This window comes from Camelus bactrianus, chromosome 31 (assembly GCF_048773025.1).
Source record: "Camelus bactrianus isolate YW-2024 breed Bactrian camel chromosome 31, ASM4877302v1, whole genome shotgun sequence".
NCBI lineage: Eukaryota > Metazoa > Chordata > Mammalia > Artiodactyla > Camelidae > Camelus > Camelus bactrianus.
In genome coordinates, this window is record NC_133569.1 from 20674026 (window position 1) to 20694387 (window position 20362).

Here is a 20362-nt window from a genome sequence, read left to right on the forward strand (position 1 = left end):
TTGAAATAATTACACATGTAGATGCCACGTATGAAATAAACCAATCCACCCAAGTTCCCAAAGGATCCATCTTGATCTTAGCAGGTACTTTCCTTACAAAGCCTGCTCCCCAGGTAGGCATCCGGGATGACACCTGGGAGATGAGGAAGGTAAGAAGGCCCAGAAAGCCCACCCTCATTTTCCCTCTGAGGTCTCAAATGACTTTCCAGTGAAGAGCAAAACCTGGCCCCGTCCCAGGTCTGCTTTTTATTGCTGGGCTGATGTCCATGAACAGACTGAAACACCAGACAGGCTTCTGGCAGCTCCCAGTGTGCACTTGAGGTTGTTGGTTTTGGGCTTAATGACTTGGCTGCTTTCACTCCTCCACTGGGCAGCCCTATGGCATTCAGGCCTCAGACTCAGCACCGCTCAGAAGGGATTGATTGGTATGCAAAGACTTGGGGGCCCCAGCCACCAGCACCGAGCCAAGGGCAGGTATGAGGCATCGGGGTGGTTGATGTGACAGCAGGGAAACGATCAGGTGTCAGAGCCTGGGCTCAGGCAAGCTGCAAGGATTTGATGCATTAGTTCTAGTCCCCCTCAAGGAAAAAGGATGAGCTTAGTCAGCAGCCTCTGAGACTCATTGCAAATGCCCCTTCTGCTGTGAAGTCTTCCTCCTTTCTGGTCTCATTTCCTTCCGGTGCCCCTACTCTTGGGTCTGTTTTATTACGGCTCTTATCACTGGCTGCCTGGTTTTACTGTGGGTTAAGTAAATACCTGGCCTTCCCGTTAAACTGTGGAAGCAAACATTATGTTGTATTCCTCCTGGAGAAGATCCCCAGGGCTTAGAACACTTCTTTGCACGTGAGTGGGCCCAGTGGATATCACTGAATTGGCCACTATTCCAGTCACCTTTCCCAGCAGGAACCAGCTAAAGTCATCTCTAGACCCGGTTTAGACCACTGCTTTTTTCTTTTTTTCTTTTTTTCTTCTGTAGTTGCACATTGATCTAGGGGCCAGGGGTGATGCGTCTTCAGAGGTATGCAGTACTTGGCCCAGAGAGGACCCCAGTAGGTGTCTGTCAATTGAATAGATTAACAAACAGGATGAGACATTGAGAAAAGTGTCTAGGAGGGAGGATCCAAAATGTCCCGGGACCATTGCAGTTTGGGTGAACTGTGAATCAGAGATAGACCTTGTTGCAAAAAAGGGATGTTTGTGTCAATAGGCCTTTGGAATGAAGCTGGGAAATGTAAGTGGCCTAGGACCATCCAGTATGGTGTTAACATAGGCTTTGGGTTCAGGCAGGTTTGGGTTGCGATCTGGCTCTTCCATTTATGTGACACCAAGCTTCAGCTGTAAAATGGGAATAATAGTGCCCACATCATAGGACAATGGGAAGGGTTAAATTAGATAAGGCTGGTTTTGTGCTCACACACTGCTTTGCACACGGCCAGTGCTCGGTCAATGGAAGCTATCATTGTCATCGGAATAGATACAGTGGCCCAAGGCATCTAAGGATGCATGCTGGCCCCACTCCCACTCCACATAATCCTGTGTACTCAGTGCTCCAGCAATTCCATCCTGCTCTAGTTCACCAACCCCCAGAGCTCTTCTATGCCCCAGTGCCTTTGCACATGGGATACTCGTCTCCTGTTCCTTTTTCAAAGCCTTCCGTGATCCTCACTCCTGAAAGATAACCAGAACCTTTATACCCCTTGGATTTTAATTAATAGAGGTGACCTAGAGATGACAGGGAAAGGTCAATGCCATTGAAATAACTTATTACTTACAATTTCCAAAAGACAGGGGCATACCACACCACCCGGGGAAGCACCAGGGTCGATAAGGAAGCAGGAGGAATAAGGGGAATGCATGGCTCAGAGCCTTCATTATGTTTTCCATGGGTAGGAGGGGGCTGAGGCAGGTTAAACAGCTGAACAAGCTTAGATTGAGTAGTTTGAATAATGTTATCAGACTCTGGTCTGTAGAGTGGTCTCTAGTGTCTGGTGCCTGGCCCTGGGGGTGACTTAGGGCAGGGGACTTACAGGCTTGGTGGGTGAGAGTTAGATAAAGGAGGTGGTTAGGGGTATAGATTGGAAGTTGGTCAGTTTGTACACGAAAGATGTGTTCCAAGGTGAGTTGTTCACTCTCTCTGGGAACCAGCTAGCTCTGGGAGGGGCATCTCTCCCCAGCCAGCAAGACCCCCTAGGTGTCAAATCATCACACAATGCCTAAAACAAAACACATGATTAATATACCCTCCTCTTTACCCTGGGGATTCTTCTACAGCTGAACTCAGCACACTGTTGGCAGTTTTGCTGTTGTTGTCTGGATGTTTAGCCTCCTTGTTCAGCTGTGAGGTCATCAAGGCAGGGTCTGCATCTTGTTCATCTTTGTACTTTTGGCATCTGTCAAGTGCCTGCCATCAGGCTATGTTTAACACAGTGATTCTTGGGCTTGGCTGATCATGAGAATCCCGTGGGAAGCACTTAAAAAGTACCGACATCCAGGCCTTACCCTAGAGATTCTGACTTAATTCATCTGTAGTGTATGAATTTCCACTTGGGATGGGTTAATAGCTCAGCGGTAGAGCACATGCTTAGCATGCACGAGATCCTGAGTTCAATCCCCAGTGCCCCTATTATAAAAGAGAGAGAGAGAGAGAGAAAAAAAAAAAGAAAACAAGGCACTTTTGAATTTCCACTGACTCCTTGAATTTCCTGGGAGGAATTTTCCAGAAGGAAACCAAGATTGTGGACCCAGATGTAGTCATTTCAAACACAGAGGGAAACCCAGGTCCTGAAAGCCAAGGACTTGCCTGGGCATGGTCGCCTGTTGCAGAAGCATCCACTGCCTATTTTGGTAGAACATTCCCTGCTGAACAGAGTCAGCAGGCCTGGCAGACCTTGGCTTTGAACCAGTGTTGTTCTTCTGGGGCTCCAGGCCACGCTCACTGAGGAAGGGGCTCTCAATCCACCCAAAGCTAGAACCCAGTCCCGCCTCTCTCCTGTCCGTGTCTGTGAGCCTTTTGCTCTAAACAGTAAGGTGCTGTTCATCTTCCTCGGGGACTCTGGTCTCTATGGTTTAACCACCATCCCTCTGCAGCTTTCTCTTTGTGCATCCTTCCTTAGTGCCTCTTCTGCCTGCTTTACAGTGTATCTCGAAAGGTAAGAGAATTGTCTCTGTGATTTCCTCTCTTTTCCATAGATTCCTTGGAAGGAGAAATGCCAGAAAACCCACCCATTCTTCTTTCCTATTCTCTCCCACCCTACCTATTAGCTCCTCCCTGGAACTCCCTGGAACTTTCTCCAACTGCCTCTCCAACGACCAACCGCTGTCTCCTTTCCTGGCAATCCAGGAGCCTCCCCGACACTCTCAGTCGCTCAACACCACCAGACCCTGATCGCCTTAAGGGCCCAAACTCTGGGGCATCCTGGAGGGAACTTGCTCCCCACCTTCTCCAGCCCAGAAACCTGCCAAGGTTTCTTGCCTCCCCGCAGCCACCACCCCACAGCTCTGGCACTGCTCTGGGTAAGTGACAGGGCTCTTCTCCCCTGTGTGAGCTATGAGGTGTGAGGCAGGGACTTTCCATTAGGACCAGCCGGAGTGACGGAGTGACAGAGAGAAGGGAGGGGCCTCAGGAATGAGAACTGGGGCCTGGAGAACTTAAGGAAATTCGTGTTTAGGGTGGTGTATCCGATTTCTTCACTCTAGTATGATTTGTGCCATTTCTATGTGCTTGTCTCTGAGCATCAAACATTTCTCCACTTTTCCTAGAAAGGACTCTTTGGCACTTTTCTCACTGCTAGAGTTCTGAGCTGGGATGAGCATTACTGATTTAATTCAGACAGGTCTTACTTAGGAAGTAAGTAACAGACTAAGGAAGTTTCCTTCCTTTGTGGGGTCCTGATTTCTCCATCCATAGGAAGAAAGATCCCAATTTCCTCCCATCTTTAAGTGTGGGGAGAATCGGAGATTGGCTCTATTCAGGAAAGAAGGGGGCTAGGTCAATATGCAGCTCTGGTAGGCTGTAAGTTCAGTTCTTACCTCCACAAGGAGAAACAAAATGTTCAACCTTCCGAGGATGACCTGGCGGCAAATGAACCTGAAAAGAGCCACCATTTCATTGCGTGTCTGGGGCCTTCCATTCTGCGGATGAAGTGATTCGTTAGTACACACAACATATGGCTAAAGAAATGGGCTTACTAGTTCAATGATTGGTTGCCGAGACCAACAGGCTGGGGCTCTTGGAAAGGAGAACTTGTGTCCCTGGAGTGAAGTGGCCCAGGCCCCTGGCTTCTGGCCACAGGTCTAGCAGAACCATCGGCTAAGAGGAGTGGTTGGGGCAGGACCAGGGCTGAGCTTTTCTCATGGAGACCCCTCTAGTCCCCTCACTCTTGGGAAATATGACTGCTAGGAAATGCAGCTCTTGAGCTCTCTCTGCCACTACCCCCACCAGTACCTGTTATCTTCTGCTTGATAAGTTAAATATCTACAACTCAAACTGTGATGGAAGGAAGGAAAGCAAGCATTTCTCAAAGATAGCAAGAATAGAAATGACATTTGGATACTTTTACATTCTAAGACAGTTTCCAGATTGGTCATCTGAAATAAAAGGTTATTAAAAAGCAATGAGTTGGAGTTGATAACAAAAAGATGGTGGCCCAAGTGCCTTTTGGGAGACTGTGGGGTTCTTTCTTGTTCTTTAGATATGAAGGACAACAGAAGGTCAGAATAGTCTGTCTTCGACGTATCTTTTTAAACTGTGCGTGCTTTTTTATTTAATTATTTATCGAGCAGCTACTATGTTCAGAGTGCTGTGGTAATGCAGGGGCAACCAGGGCCTGTACGGGATGAAATATATGCACAGAACTAGAGCAGAAGGAAGATAGTGATGACTGCTCTCAAGGGAGGAACAAACTGCCCTGGAGCTCAAGTGAGACCCAGATCAGATTACCAGAGGTGGAGGTGGGGTCTTTGGGAAGTCTGTATCCACCCCAGCCTCCCTTATTCCCTTACTTCTTTGAGTGGTAATTGAGCACCTGCTGTTTCCCAGGCCCTGTGCTAGGTGCCAGACACAGCAATTCACAGGACACATATGGTCCTTTCCCCATAAAGGTAACGGACAAACACATGTAAATGGCAAATAAAAATAGTCTAATATCTACCATCATGGTGGAAATATTGCAGATACTGGATGTAGATATTAGAGGATATCCAAAAAGTCTCCCCAGAAGAAGTGATGTTTAAGTAACACCGAAAGTATGAGCAGAAGTTTGCCATGTGGGTCGTGGGGCAGGAAAGAATGACTCTCCTTGCAGAGAGAACAGCTTGTGCAGAGGCCTTAGGGAGGGAGAGAGCAGAGCTGGGAGGATGGAGAGTAGTTTACCAGGCTGACTAAGTTGTCTATAGAGTGAGGAAAATGGATTCGCCAGTGTTTCAAAAGTGGGCTCTACAGAACACTAGTTCCTTAAATTTATTCGTATGTGCTCGCATGTTTGTACGCGTGTGCACTTGTGTTAAAATATATGTAACATAAAATTTACCATTTCAAGTGTACAATTCAGCGGCGTTAATTACAGTCACAGTGTTGTACAAGTATCACCACTATGCATTTCCAAAACACTTGTTTCAGAAGAGAAGATCTGTAATCATTAAGCAATAACTCCCAATTCCCCAGCCCCTGGAAACCATTCTGATTTCTATGAATTTGATGACTCCAGGTACCTCTTATAGGTGGAAACCCACAGTATTTGTCTTTTTGTGACTGGCTTATTTCACTTGGCAAAATGTCTTTATGGTTCATTCAAGTTGTAGCGTATGTCAGAGTTTCCTCCTTTTATGGCTGCATAATATTCCATTGTATGTATACACTACGTTTTGTTTATCTAGTCACCTGCTGATGGATGCATGGGTCATTTTCACTTTTTGGCTGCAACGGACATTGGTATACAAGTATCTGTTTCAGTCCCTGCTTTAAATTCTTGTGACTGTATGTCTAGGAGTAGAATTGTTAGATTATATGGTGGTTCTATGTTTAGCTTTTTGAGGAACCACTAAACTGTTTTCCACAGTGGCTACACCATTTTACATTCTCATCAGCAATGTGCAAGAGTTCCCATTTCTCCAGCTGCTTTACAACACTTGTTATTTTCTGTGTGTTTGTGTGTGTGTGTGTGTGTGTGTGTGTGTGTGTGTGTTTAGTAATAGCCATCCTAATTGGTATGAGATGATATCTCATTGTTTTTGATTTGCATTTCCCTAAAGACTAGGGATGTTGACTATTTCCTCATGTGTTTATCAGCCATTTGTATATCTTCTTTGGAGAAATATCTAGTCAAGTATTTTGCACAATTTTTAATTAAATTGTTTGTTTTGTTGTTTTTTAGCTGTAGGAGTTCTTTTATATATCCTGGATATTAATCCTTTTCAGGCATATGATTCACAAGTATTATCTCTCCTTCTGCAGTTGTCTTTTCACTGTCTTGATAGGATTTTTTGATGCTAAAAGTTTTTAATTTTGATGAAGTCAAATTTATCTAGTTTTTATTTTGTTTGTGTTTTTGGTGTCATATTCAAGAAATTGTTGACAAATCCAATGTTATAAAGCTTTCCCCTATGCTTTCTTCTAAGAGTTTTATAGTTTTAGCTCTTACATTTAGGTCTTTGACCCATTTTGAGTATTCACCCACAATCTTTTGCCACAAGTGTCTGTGGGTCTGTAGTCTGCCTGCAGCTTTCATGGACAATGCCCTCTCCTTATCCCCTCTGAGATCCGAGTTAGGCAAAACAAAGACCTGTCCTTCTGGAAATCCCTGGACAGGTTAGAACATTGCAATAAGGTCTGCTCTGCACCCTCTGGTTTGAGGGAGGAAACTGGCAACTGGGCTGCAGTCTCCTCCAAAACAACACTGAACTATGCCAAGGAAGGGGTGAGGCAAAGGCATGTGAAAACCGTGTGAAATCTCCTACCATGTTGAAGGTAGCTTTTTCTTGATTGAGCATTCACTTGGTTGCTCTCAACCTCTGACTATTTCCAGAGCACTTATAAGGTTAGCTCAGCCAGCTTGGAGATATTTGTTCACTTGGTTGGTTGGTTGATTGTGTGTATGTGTGTGTGTGTGTGTGAGTGTGTATGTGTTTTGAAGTTTTTATGGAGGAATGAGAGCTTGGGTATTCCTAGTCCATCATGTTACCTGGATTGTTTTTTAAACAGCTTTATTGAGACATATTTCACATACTACATGATTAACCAAATTGTAGGTATAATTTAACGGGTTTTAAAATATATTTTTCAGTGGTTTTTAGTATAGTTACAGATGTGCATAACCAGCACCACAGTCAATTTTAGAACATTTTCACCACTTTCAAAGAAACTTCATACCCTTTGGCTATCACCCTCATCTCCCCCATTCACCCAGCCACCCATCCCCAGCTCTAAGCTAATCAACTTTCTCTCCCTATATATTTTCCTATTCTGGACATTTCATGAAAATGGGCTCATATAACATGTCTTTTGTGACTGGCGTCTTTCACCTAACAGAATGCTTTTTCCTCATCCCCCTGTCCCAGGCTCTGTAGAGGGCACAAGTTACCAAGAAGACAGGTGGGAGCAGGGAACAGCAAGGGTGCACCGTGGAACAGGCAAACTCTTGGACTGGCCCCAAATTGGAGTTACACCCAACAGCCACAACGTGAGGATAAGGAGGTAGCAATATAGATGTTGGCACATGAATAGCAGAAACAAAGTTTCCCAGGACCTAGGCACCAGAGTGAAGGAAGTCAGACTAGATAAGGAGAAAAGAGAGGGGTCACAGGATTGGAGTTCAGAATGAGATGAAAGACTAGGTGCAGTGGGGGTAACAAAAAGAGTCTAAGAAGGAGAAGGGCTTGTTATCAGAATGGCTGCTTGAATTTAAGATCTTAGACATGAAATGGTTTTAGTGATGACAGTGTTTCAGAAGTTGCCGTGGGAAGAGAGGCTGGAGAGGAGGGAGGAGGTGTTGGAAGAGGTGTCCCGTGGATGCAGATATCTCTCAGGGTTGGTAGCAAGTCTTGGAGCCAGAAGAAAAGTCCCCATGCCAAGTAGCAATGTCTTCAGTGAGCAAAGAGTGCTAGGAAGGCAAATGCCACCAATTAGGATGGATTCAGATGGAGTAAGCCCCAAGAAGTTTAGATTTTCACAAGAGGACTGGGGATTCATGGTCTAGAAGCAGCAATAGGGAGTGAGGTACTCATCAACCTTACCTCTCAACCCTGAGATATGTGGGGGATGGCAGACAGAGCAGCCCCCATATAAAAGGACTTCAGGGAAGCAGATTCTCAAGGGGAAAGGGAGGTTCTGGGTATGGCCAGAGGTGGAGGTAAAGGGGTTTCAAGGGAGAAAGCAAAGTCTTCTCAGTAAATGGTGTTGGAACAACTGGATAGCTACATGCAAGAGAATAGAATTGAACCTGTATCTAACACATAACAAAAATTAACTCACAATGGCTCAATGATATAAATGGAACAGCCAAGACCATAAAACTCTTAGAAGAAAACATAAGGGGGAAGCTTCATGACATTAGATTTGGCAGTGATTTCTTGGATATGACATCAAAAGCATAGACAACAAAAGAAAACATAGATAAACTGGACTTCATTGAAATTAAAACCTTTGTGTTTATCAAAGTACACTATCAAGAAAATAAAAAGACCACCAACAGAATGGGAGAAAATATTTACAAATAAAATATCTGATGAAGGTCCATGGTTCTCACACCCGTTCCAATGTGTGAGTTTCTTCCCCCACACCAAGCAAGTCTCTGAAACCAGCTGGGTGTCCTACAGTTCCACTCAATTCTGATTCTATTTGCTTGAAGATAGCATCAGATCCCATGAGTAAGGGCTCAGTCTTACAAAACTGCCCCCACCCCAATTTCTCCTGCCAGTCGAAAGTCCAGGTTGTTACCTGGGCTTTTGACCTACTGGCTATAGATTAGAGGTTCCAATGACTGCTTTCTTGAGTTGATTAATTTGCTAGAGTGGCTCACAGAACTAAGAAAAACATCTTACTTACTAGATCACAAGTTTATTACAAAAGGATATAACTCAGGAACAGTCTCAGAAGAGATGTTTAGGGCAATATATGTTGGAAGGGGCATGGAATTTCCATGCTCTCTGAGTGTGCCACTTTCCCGAAATCTCTGCGTGTTCACCGATTCAGAAGCTCTCTAAATCCCATCCTTTTGGATTTTTCTGGAGGTTTCCTTACATAGATGTGATTGATTGAATCAATCATCAATGGCCAATAATGCAATCCTCAGCCCCTCTCCCCTCCATGGAGGAACTTTCAGTTGGTCCCCTCCAATCATGTGGTTGGTTCCCCTGGCAACCAGCTTCCGTTCTTAGGTGCTTTCCAAAAGTCGCCTCATTAACATAAACTCAGATGAGATTGCAAGGGGTTTGTTGTAAGTATTAAGATACTTTTGTCACTCTTATCACTTAGGAAATTTCCAAGGGCTTTAAGAGCTCTGTGCCAGAAATGGAATGAAGACCAAATATATTTCTTATAAATCTCAAAATCACAGTGTCTAATATCCAAAATAGATAAAGAACTCATATAACACAATAAAAAGACAACCTGGTTTTAAAATGGGCAAAAGGATTTGAATGAACATTTCTCTAAAGAAAATATACAGATAGCCAAAAGCTTGTGGAAAGATGTTCTACATCATTAGGCATTATTAAAATGCAAATCGAAACCACATGAGCTACCACTCCATGCCCACTAGGATGGCTATAATCAAAAAGAAAGAAATGCTAGCGAGGATGTGGAGAAATAGAACCCTCATTGCTGGTAGGAAGGTAAAATCTAACTTTGGAAAACAAACTAGCAGGTTCTCAAAATGTTAAACTTGGAATTACCATATGACTCAACAGTTCTACTCCTAGGCATAACTCAAGAATTGAAAGCATATGTTCACACACACACACAAAATGTGTACACAAATGTTTTTAACAGTATTATTCATAATAGCTAAAAAGAGGAAATAACCCAAATGTCCATCAACTGAATGGATAAACAAAATGTGGTATATCCATATAATGGAACATTATTCAGCCATAAAAAGAAACAAAGTACTGATACATGATATAACGTGACAAAACTGCTATGCTAAGTGAAAGAAGCCTGTCACAAAACCATGCATATAGTATAATTCCCCTTGTGTGAAATTTCTGAATAGGCAAATCTACGAAGGCAAAGTAGATTAGTGATTTCCAGGTTCTAGGGGAGGAAGAAATGGGGAGTCATTGCTAATGAGTTTTTTGGGTTTCTTTTGGGGTGGTGAAAATGTTAAGTGATGATGGTTGCACATCCTTTAGTGATTTTTATACTAAAAGCCCCTGAATTGTCCATGTTAAAAGAGTGAATTTTGTGGTATGTGAATTAATTTCAATTTTTTTTTTTTGATGAAGAATGAAAGAAAAGAATGAGGGGGAATTTGGTCACTGCAGTTCAGAGATTCCAGAAGGCATAAATGGGAAGGTTGAGGAGGGAGGGAAAGCATGAGAATCCGTGTCTGGGTAGAGAAAGGTGACACTTGGGCAGCGAGTGATGGGGGTGTCAGGCACAGGAGGTCTGGAGGGATGAGAAGGGGTAAAGAGTTCCAAGAGCACTGGTCCAGTAGTTCTGGGTGTCTGGAGGGACCAAGGCATCTCAGGAAGCCAAAAGGTTGGGCCTGATTGATGGTGTTGGGAGGTGGTCTCAGCCCAGGTGACCAAAGGAAGAGAAGGCAGCTTCAGGGGTGGGCACCGAGGGGTCTGGAGATGGTGTTCCCAGGGTGAGGCAGTTGAGCAAAACAGGCTGGTGATGGGCAGGGGGAGCTGTGCTCTTCAGGCCTGAACGTGGCTCCTCAAACTTGGACTCTGAGTATGAAGCCAAGTCCCCTGACTCCCCAAGGGATGGATCAGATTCAAAAACACTGAGAACACTGCATTCTGTCAGATCTCTCTGTACGAAAACAAGCCAGAGAAGTTTAGATAAATAAGCCAAAGGGATCCAGGGCCAGGGGCCAACCTGAGTGGTTAGTTTCCTACTGATGTTTATAGAGTTAGGAGATGATAAGTGAAAATAAAGACTATCAGAGACAGAAGTGGTGAGTTCGTCAGACATTCAAACGAGAATTTCTTTAGCGTCTAGACCCACCAGGGACTGCGCTTGGAAAGCCAGACACAGACTAGGTACTGCTTCCAAGAAGCTTGTAGGCTGATGGGTGGGGAGACTAGAAGCAAATCGCTAAGCAGATAATTTTACAAACATATCAGAACAACAGAGAAAAGAGTAAATTGCTCTGATTCTGTATAACAGGAATCTCATGGAGCCTGGGGGATTAGAGCAGGTTTCTCTGGGGAAATGACACTTACACTTCAGGGGTAGGAAGTCGGGCATGCATCAGAAGGCCCTGGGGCGGGAAGGAGCTGAGGGTCAGGCGGAGAGCAGAGAGATGGGGCTGGAGAGACAGGAGGACCCAGATCTTGCTGAGCCTTGTGCTGCCTGGAAGAGTCCAGGCTTTATTCCAAGAACAAAGGGAACAGAGGTGGAGCCAGCAGGGACACAGCAGAGCTGCAGAAGGGGCAGTAGAGCAGAATGGTTAAGGAGGGTGGAGTCTGCAGTCAGATGGCGTGGATTCAAATCCCAGGCCAGCCACCTACTACCCATTTGACCCAGGTCCAGGTTAGCTAACCTCTCTGTTCCTCAGTCTCCCCCTCTGTAAAATGGGGTCATAATAGTACCTACCTCAGAAAATCATCATTGTGAGGACTCATTGCTGAAAGTGTGGTGCGCATGGAGTAAGGAGGAGTTGCTGACGTGAGTGGGCTCAACATGGGCATCTGTGCACGATGGACTTGCCCCTCTCTCCAGACAGCCATTCGTTACTGGGGCTACGGGCTGTTGGCACCCAGGAACGTTCTGGTTTCTCTGGTGACTGCCACTCTGAAGACAAGAGTTTCTCGGCCTTGAATGACCATTCTGGCACCGTCATCCTCTGGCTCCAGCTGCTCCAAGAGCTCCATTAGGACAGAGACCATGCTCAGGCTGTACCCCCGGGGCCAGCCCAGGGCTCGCACTAGGAGGTGCTCTTATCTGTTGCTGAGATGGATTGCAAATGGGTGGATGAGTGGATGGATCTGTGGAAGAATATTCACACTAGCCACTAATTATTGAGCACTCCCTGTGTGCCAGGCACCTTACTAAGTGCTTCACAGAAGTCATTTCATTTCATTCTCACAACCGTCTTGTAGGGAGGCTACTGGGAGACACTTTCCAGTGGCAGAGATCTTGGGAATGACCTGTGAGGGAGCCCTAGTCATACTTCAGGGAGTCCAATTATGGAGTGTTTAGTTTGTAGCCCCAAAGGAGGGATTTTGCTGAAAGTTGGGATCCTGGAAGCAGGAATTCAACCTGAAAGCAAGCTCTGCTGAAAATGATTTCTCTGAAGATTGAACCGCATGTACTTTATAGCCACCATCTCATCTTCATTAGCCAGGCACAGGGGAGACAGGGCCATTTTACTCGTCTTTGAAAGAGCAAGTGGTACATCCTAGGGAGGCAAGAGGGCCATGGGGCATGTGGCAGATTAGAACCCAGGAGTCAGCAGTCCCCCCACCCCAGGGTGGGAGAACTGCCTTTGATCCTCCCCCTGCCGTCTGGTTCCCATCAGAGCCCCACACGCTCCTGCCTGGAGGCCTGTTTCCCAAGGGCATGCAGGCCTCCCTGTCTTCCCATCCATCCCAGCCGAGTTGTTCAGCGTGGCTCAGCCCCAAGGCCCCGCTTCCTCCCAGCTCAACACTGTGCGCACTGCCCCTTTCCTGAGCAACTCTGCCGGCCTTCTTCTCCAGGGACTATTATTTTGAGAGAGTGCTGAGTTCAGCACCACTGCAAGGTGCAGCCAGATGCGCCCTTCTGTCCTCAGCTGGCCCTTCAGAGCTGGCCTCGGGGCCGGGTGACCCCCCCCACCCCGTCTCCACCTGCCCCGCGCAGCAACCCCTCCTACACAGGGTCACCGCAGCCAACCAGGGCCACTATCCCACAGCCCCGAGGCTGTCAAGACAGGTGGCAGAGGGGCTGGGGGTGGGAGAAGCAGAGCTTGCCAGGGGAACAGCCCAGTCTCACTCCTGCGCTTAGAAAACCCAGCAAGGTCAGGCTCTCATGAGGACCCCCAGAACCTGAAAGCTGGGGTTACTAGCCTCCTTTAAGGGTTTGCCTTAAAGCCGAAGGAGCAGGTTGGCCCTTAGCCGTCTGACTGCACATGGGGCAGCAGGGGTGTCAGGGTGCAGGATGAGGGGCTGTGCGAGGGGCTTTTATAAGCCTTCCTGCCCAGCAGCCTGCTCTGTGCCCTGGCAGCCTGGCAGAGTGACAGCAAAGTCCTGCTCTGATGGAGGCGGGGCCTCAGCCAGGACTGTAAGTTGAGTCCAGTGGGGAGGAGGTCCAGGTCCGCCCAAGGTATTTGTGTCAGTGAATTAGCTGCGGAGCCCAGGGAGTGCCTGGCCTTCTCCCTGCTGACCAGAGGTCTCTGTCCCACCAGGTGGACCCTTGGGCTGGGAGCTGCGGGGCAGGAAGGGTGCCTCCTGTGGAGGTCCCAGCAGCTCTGAAGTTCCCCTCCTTCCCTTCCAGGTGCCCATGGGCTGGACCATGAGGTTGGCCGTGGCAACCCTGCTCCTGGGCCTCACGATGGTGGTAACTGGAGACGATGAGGACAGCGATCCGTGTGTGTATGAGGCCCTGTCTAACAACGATGCTCTCCTCTGCAAGTAAGGCTGGGCGGGCCCCTGTCCCCCGTTGGAGAGCAGAGCCGGGTTGTCAGGGAAGGGTGCTTCCAGAACCAAGGTGCAAGGGGCACTGCCTCCCAGGGCAACCTCTGTGGACAGGCAGGACATAAGTCAGCTCTGGGACCACCTTGACGGAGGACGACATCCAGGCAAGGACTTTGAGACAGGCCCCTGTGTCCAGAGAGCAGTTCTCCCAGGACCAGAAGGCTACATGGATGCGGTCGGCTCCCCCGGGGCCTCCAGCCCTGAGGGGCTGGCCTGACCCTCCCTGTTGGGACCCTGAGAGACCATCCCTCCCTACAGCCCGGCATGCTCCCTTCCCCCAAACAAAGTGGCATTTGAAAGAAAAGTAACATTTGACCGAGGGTGTGTGATTGGACCTTCCCTGTGTGAGAGGTTGTTTGCTTTTCGGTAACAAAGCCACGGAAGTGTCAGGGCAGGCAGGCCTCTTAGGGAGCGTGGCCACTGGACGTGGTCCAGAGAAGAGGCTGGGCGTCAAAGGCTGGCTTTGTGCCTTTCAAGGGCACAAGCTTCTCCCCTTCTGGTTGGAGTTCAGCTCTCTAATCGCTGACCATGGGTCAGAAAAGCCAGCCTTCATTGTCCTGGACGCGTGCATCCTCCTGAGGGCTGCCCCGGCCACATTGTTGCCTTTGGCCAGTTTGGTGGCCAAGGATGCTGGCAGCCCCCAGAAGCCCCCAGAAGTGAGAGCAAGAGCAAGGACTCCCACATCTTAGTCTGCCTTCTTGAGTGCATTTGAATTCTTCCAAATTCTTCTTTTAGAAAGAGAAATCTATGTTTTCCCTTAAACAGTTAGGGAGTCGAATCCAAAAGGAAAAAAAGGAGCACACATTTTGCTCCTGTGGGTACATTTTGAAATTCTGATGAAACAGTTCCCGGTGGTGTTTTGTGTGGGAGAAGGAGGGAACGTGGCCACCCCTCACCTGCGGGCACCCATCCTCTGTGTGCTCTGCTGAGCGAGACCTTCCTAGGGGCAGACAGGCTTTCTTCTCCGGCAGGAGGTCACGCCCCATGAGCCAGGGAGGACAAGCCATGATCACGGCCCTGTTACGGAGCACCTGTGTGCTTCCCGTGTTCACTGTGGTGCACGCAGGACAGGACCACATGTGTATGGTCACTGGAGAGGACCAGCCCGCACCCCAACTGCCCCAAGCTCTGCCCGGGACTCTCCCAGGGTCAGAGCACTGCCTGCCTCCCAAAGCCCTGCCTTCTGTGCTGAAGAGCTCCCCCATTCAGGGGGGTGCCCTGATGTCAAGGCAGGTGCTGCCTTTCTTTAACTTCACCCCATTCTTTCTGATTTTGCCCCAGGTGCTGCATAGACCAAGTCTAATGTCTCTTCCTCTTGAGGGGCCTTTCGATGTTTGGAGACAGATGTCCTGCCCACCTCTGCCTTCACCTGCAGCTCTTTCTCCCCTGGGCATCCACCTCCCATCCTTCAGTTCCTCCTCGGGGGCCTCCTTCTGGGCCCCTGCCTTTGAAAAGAGTCGGTTGGGGACAGACCCACACGTCCACACTGAGAACCATGCAGTAGAGGGTGGGGTGCCTCCTGGCAGCCCCTCGCACCTCTGTGAAGGCAGCCTCACGTCCGTGGACCTTTCTGTCACGCTCACTTTCGGGCAGCTGGGGTGCTGAGCCTTTTTCATCCCTGGGGAGCTGTTTTTTTCTGATTTGGTTCTTCCGTGACCATCCAAAGGGGAGCTTGGAGAAAAACAGTGACTCACGGAGGGAGCTGTGTGGTCTGGGGAAAGGGCAGGTGAGCCCCTGCGGTCCTTCTCTGTTGCTGCACACGTGTGTTGCCCCGGTTTCTCTGGGCACATCTGGCTCAGGCTCTCAGGAGGCTGCAGTCCAGCTGTTGGCCAGGGCTGCAGGCTCATCTGAAGGATGAGATTCACAGGCAACACGTAAGCCTCAAACAAACCCTGGGCTGGCAGCAGCTTGAGGGTGTGACGGGCTGGGGGGATGGACCTCATTCCTGGTCTCATGGCAGGAACCTGCCAGGGGACTCTCTGTGGCTTTGGGCTCACTCACCAAATGTCAGCTTGGTTATTTTGCTTTACTGTTTTAACATTTGCAGCAATTCTCTCAGAAGAAAAGAAGAGACCCTTTTGTTCTCCAGGGAGGGTTCCTCTGGTCCTTGGTTTCTCTCCTTCCCACCCCTGGCCTCTCCTAGTTCTGTGCTATGTGCCAAATCTCCATCTCACTTCCAGTAGACGGTCCCCTCTCTCAGCCTCAGATCTTAAGAGTTTGCCGTGGCAGGGAATTGTGGTAAAAACAAACACAATGGTCCTTAAAATGCTGCTATGAAGAGGAATGAAAACCCGTCCTCTAAAACTGCTTCCAAAGCAAAAAAGCCACCCGAAAGAGACTATTGTAAACTTGCAAGGAGTTCAAAGAATTGAGTACCCTCAGCTCAGCTAACTTTGGTTCAGCTAACTGGCTTCAGTGAATAGTCCTGCTTCAAGGGGTGAGTCCTGGCCTGGGTGCTGGCAGTATCTTGCCGCTCCCAGGTCTGCAGGCTTGCACTGCCTTTGCCCAAGGCAGGACCTCGGGAGCCACTGGAAGGGGACAGGATGGGGAATGTGGGGCTCTCAATTGGGAATTAGTCCCTGAACTTCTCTCAGGTCTGGACCCCAGGAGCTCCTCCTCCAGATCTACTCCCCCAGTGACATTCTTGGGGTCCCCTTCAGGCATGACCTCCAACCCCAGCAGGGAAGGTGGTCAGCTCTGGGTGACTGCTGGCCCCTGTGGAGCTGTGCAGCCATATTGGGTTTTGGAAAGGCTGAGTGAATCATCTGAACCAAATGAACCCTGCACAGACCCTGGGCCTTGGTGATAAAAAGAAGGATAGGGGAAAATGGCAAGTAAAAAAAAAAAAGTTAAAGCCTGGCTTCCATCCCTGAGTTTCGAATACAGGTGAAGCCCTGGTGAGGTTGTAGGATCAGCCCTCCCAGGGAGCCCGGTTCTCAGGCACTTATGCTGCCACGGGCTTCTCAGGGAGAGAGTAGTGAATGGATGCGCACAGCAATCTTAGTGCCTAGATGTTCGAACCCCGACCCCCACCCCGAGAGAAATATTTGCATTTTGAAAGTACAGTGAACAGCAGAATGAGAGCCGAGGGTGGGGGCAATGTGTCCCGCAAAGAAGTGAGTTATTTAACTCCTGGTGGGATTTGCAGGCATGGAGAGCATCTTGATTGTTTAGAGCACAGAGAAGTCTATGCCCATGAAGAAGCCTGTGCTAACTTGCTGAACCTTTCTTTGTATAATAAGAATATTCCTGAAAAAGCAGTGCGTAAATATTGTTCTGATAAACCCAGCCCTACTTTAAGGACACTGACCAAGTTTGCCTATGGCAGTATCTTCTTTTTGAGACGTGAACACTGACAGTAATTGACAGTAATGAACACTTTCCCACCACTAGTGACCTGGCAGGCTCTGCTGTAAACATCAATCACTACTTGACTCCTCACACCAACCGTACAGATATGTACAGTTAGTGTCCCCGTTGTACAGATGGAGAAACTGAGGCACAAGAGGTCAAGTAACCCTTAGGCTACATAGACCACACAGCTCGTGAGTGGCAGGTGCAGGATTCAGTCCCACTTGACTCCACATTCCCCACAGGGCCAGAGCGAAGCCTTACAAGCCCTAACTCCCCTAAAATCCTGACATGGGCTGACCCCCTCCCTCTCTCCATAGGGGCCTTAAAGTTTTCTACCCAGAGTTGGGGGACATTGGCTGCATGTATGTTCCTGTATGCAACAATTACAGACAGAAGATCAGCTACTGGACCGAGCCGATAGTCAAGTTCCCTGGGGCCTTGGACGTGAGTGAGCCAGCCTGGCTGGAGGGGAAGGGTGGTGGGTCTCGAGTTCCCTCTGAGTTTGCTCAGCTGGGTAACATGAAGCCACGTGCAGAGCCAGCTGGGTTGGGTTTGGTGGCACCAGATGGCTGTCGCCATAAGCCTTCTTAAGAGCAGCCCCACCGCCTTGGAGGAGGTTGCGGGGGGCGCTGCGGGCTGGGAGCCTCGGTGGGGCTCAGGGGCCGCTCTGCCGGGGCCTCTCCCTGTCCCTGAGCCTGAATCCTCAGTCAGTGTGGAGACCAGATGGTGTGTGCTTCGAAGTCAGCAGAGAAGGGAGGGGGGGCTTGTAGGGAGTTCTTTCTCAAAGTGCAGGGTGGCTGGGCTTCCAGAATGATCTGAATGGGGAGCATCTGGCATCACTTCTCATGTGGACTAAGCCAGCAGAGGTCAGTGCCCTTGACTCCAGTGTCGCAGTGTGAGACACACTCAGAAGTTTGTCTGAAATAAAAATTAGAAATGTTTTAGGAACTGGAAAGAACTATTCCTTTTGCTGGGAAATGATTGGTACCATCTTGTTCTGGAAGCTTCTCTCAGTCTGGGGATGTAGTCAGGCCAGGGAAGGGCCCTTGGAGTGGGAAATGTGGTTGCAGGTGCTGGAGAAGCTGCTCCGGTGTCCTGGTAGCTGTTTCTTTCATCCTTGACTCCAGGCTGAGCCCCCAAAGCGTTGCAGGTGGAGGGTGACCCTTGCTTTGTCTGTGTTTCAGTAGGAGGTGCCAGTGTCAACCTAGGCACCAAGACCGTGATGTGTCCAGGACTCAGGCCATGAGTGGGTGGAGACAGAGGGGTCATGATCAGAATGTGACCACATGCACCCCGAGGCCAGCTGTGTGGTCCCCTCTGTGCATCATGGCAGAGAGTCCACAGAGGGCTCCTCCGCTCTGTCAGTCCAGCCCTGCTGGCTATCAGCAGAGGCATGAAAAGATGGCAGGTTCTGGGCTGGGGGATTATATGGATTACTCAGAAGCAGAGGGAGAGGTTTTTCTTTCTTTAATTGGTTTTCGCTGTCGAGGAAGAAATAGGTGGCGGTACCTCTCACTATTCACGAGGCTGAGAAGACGAAGCTTTGGCAGGCGATCATGACTGTATCCGTGACAAACATCCTTTCCTCTGGGAGGCTAAGCTAGCAATAAGGGGGCCTTCTGGGTGTGCTCTCCCCTCACCCTCCAGGCATCACACACATGCACATACACATGTTAGCACCCCCTCCCTTTCCTGGAGACCCCTGGCCTGGGTCACACCCATGGACAGGCAGCAGGAGCAGAGGAAATGTCAGCCTCTGTGATTCTAACTCAGAACAGGAGCCGGTCAGGAATCTTGTCCTCTAGGGAAGAGTATAATGCTTCCCCAGGGGACAGGACTCTTGACTTCACCCTTAATTCACGTGTCCTTAAGGAATGAGAAGCTCGGACAAAACACTGTTAACAGCCCAATGACAGTTCCAAGAGGGAATCTAAGCAAAGGGCTCTGTTCTGTGTGCTGTTGCTGTATGTGTCCACTAGATGGCGGTGTAGACTTTCCTGATACCTGGTGCCCTTAGTACAAGACTGAGGAGTTTGAAGCAAGTTTGGGAAGCCTTTGCATTTGATTCGATCTAGCTGGTACTGATTGCCCTGGGGTGTGGGCACAAAACACAGAGAAGATATCACCCCTTCCAGACCCTGAAATCTCCCATCCTGCCTCAGCCCAGAGGTGGGGCAAGGGAGAAAACCTGGAGATGTATGGAGGACAAAGAGCTGTGGTTAAGAAATCCAAGGAGAGCAGAGATTTCACAAAGGAAGTTTTGGTCAAAGTGGTTGAAAGAATTAAAGAAAAAGTAGTATTCTACTACCACAGAACTACAGTTTACGGGAATTTGTCCTTTTTAAAAAATTTGCATTCTTTTTTTGTTGAAGTATAGTCAGTTTACAATGTTGTGTCAATTCCTGGTGTACAGCATAATGTTTCAGTCATACATGAACATACATATATTCATTTTCATATTCTTTTTCTCATAGGGTACCACAAGATATTGAATATAGTTTCCCGTGCTATACAGTATAAACTTACTGTTTATTTTATATATAGTAGTTACTATTTGCAAATCTCAAACTCCCAGTTTATCCCTTCCCACCCCCTTTACCCCCTGGTAACCATGTAAGTTTGTTCTCTATGTCTGTTAGTCTGTTTCTGTTCTGTAGATAAGTTCATTTGTGTCTTTTTTTTTTTTTTTAAATATTCCACATATAAGCAATATTATATGGTATTTTTATTTCTCTTTCTGGCTTACTTCACTTAGAATGGTGATCTCCAGGTCCATCCATGTTGCTGTAAATGGCATTATTTTATTCTTTTTTTTTTATGGCCGAATAGTAGGGAATTTGTCCTTTGAGAAGGCAAGTTCAGTTAGAGTTATCAAAAGCCACCATTTATTGGGTGGTACCCACTTTGTGCTGGGGACTATTCACGTGTCATTTCATTTAATGTACTCATCAAGTTAAGTATTTCTTTAGTTGAGACTGTTAGTGGCAGACTCAAACTAGCTTGTGTCCAGAACTGAAAACTCCAGGGATAGCTTCAGGCATGGCTGGATCCAGGTGCTCAAACAACATCACCAGGAATCTATCCATCTGTATTTCTCTACTTTTTTCTGTGCTGGTTTTGTGTGTGAATACTCTTTCCTTGTGGTAACAAATGTGACCTCGTCAGCTTC

At 48.0% G+C, this 20362-nt stretch overlaps 1 protein-coding gene across 6 annotated transcripts in view; it reads left to right on the plus strand.

Annotated features, from left to right (window-relative positions):
• PEBP4 (phosphatidylethanolamine binding protein 4) overlaps window positions 1-20362 on the plus strand; it is a 228130-nt gene that overhangs the window by 30708 nt on the left and 177060 nt on the right. Inside the window, exons 1-5 of one of the 6 annotated variants that reach the window (XM_074355638.1) lie at window positions 386-474; window positions 3114-3149; window positions 3262-3513; window positions 13640-13776; window positions 17511-17637. In XM_074355638.1, coding sequence (XP_074211739.1) covers window positions 13646-13776; window positions 17511-17637 — 258 coding nt within the window. In that variant the 5' untranslated portion in view covers window positions 386-474; window positions 3114-3149; window positions 3262-3513; window positions 13640-13645. Of the gene's footprint in view, window positions 1-374; window positions 475-3113; window positions 3150-3261; window positions 3514-13451; window positions 13551-13639; window positions 13777-17510; window positions 17638-20362 lie in introns of those variants that run through there. The other 5 variants (XM_074355637.1, XM_010954976.3, XM_045516660.2 and 2 more) reach the window with 5 other exon arrangements.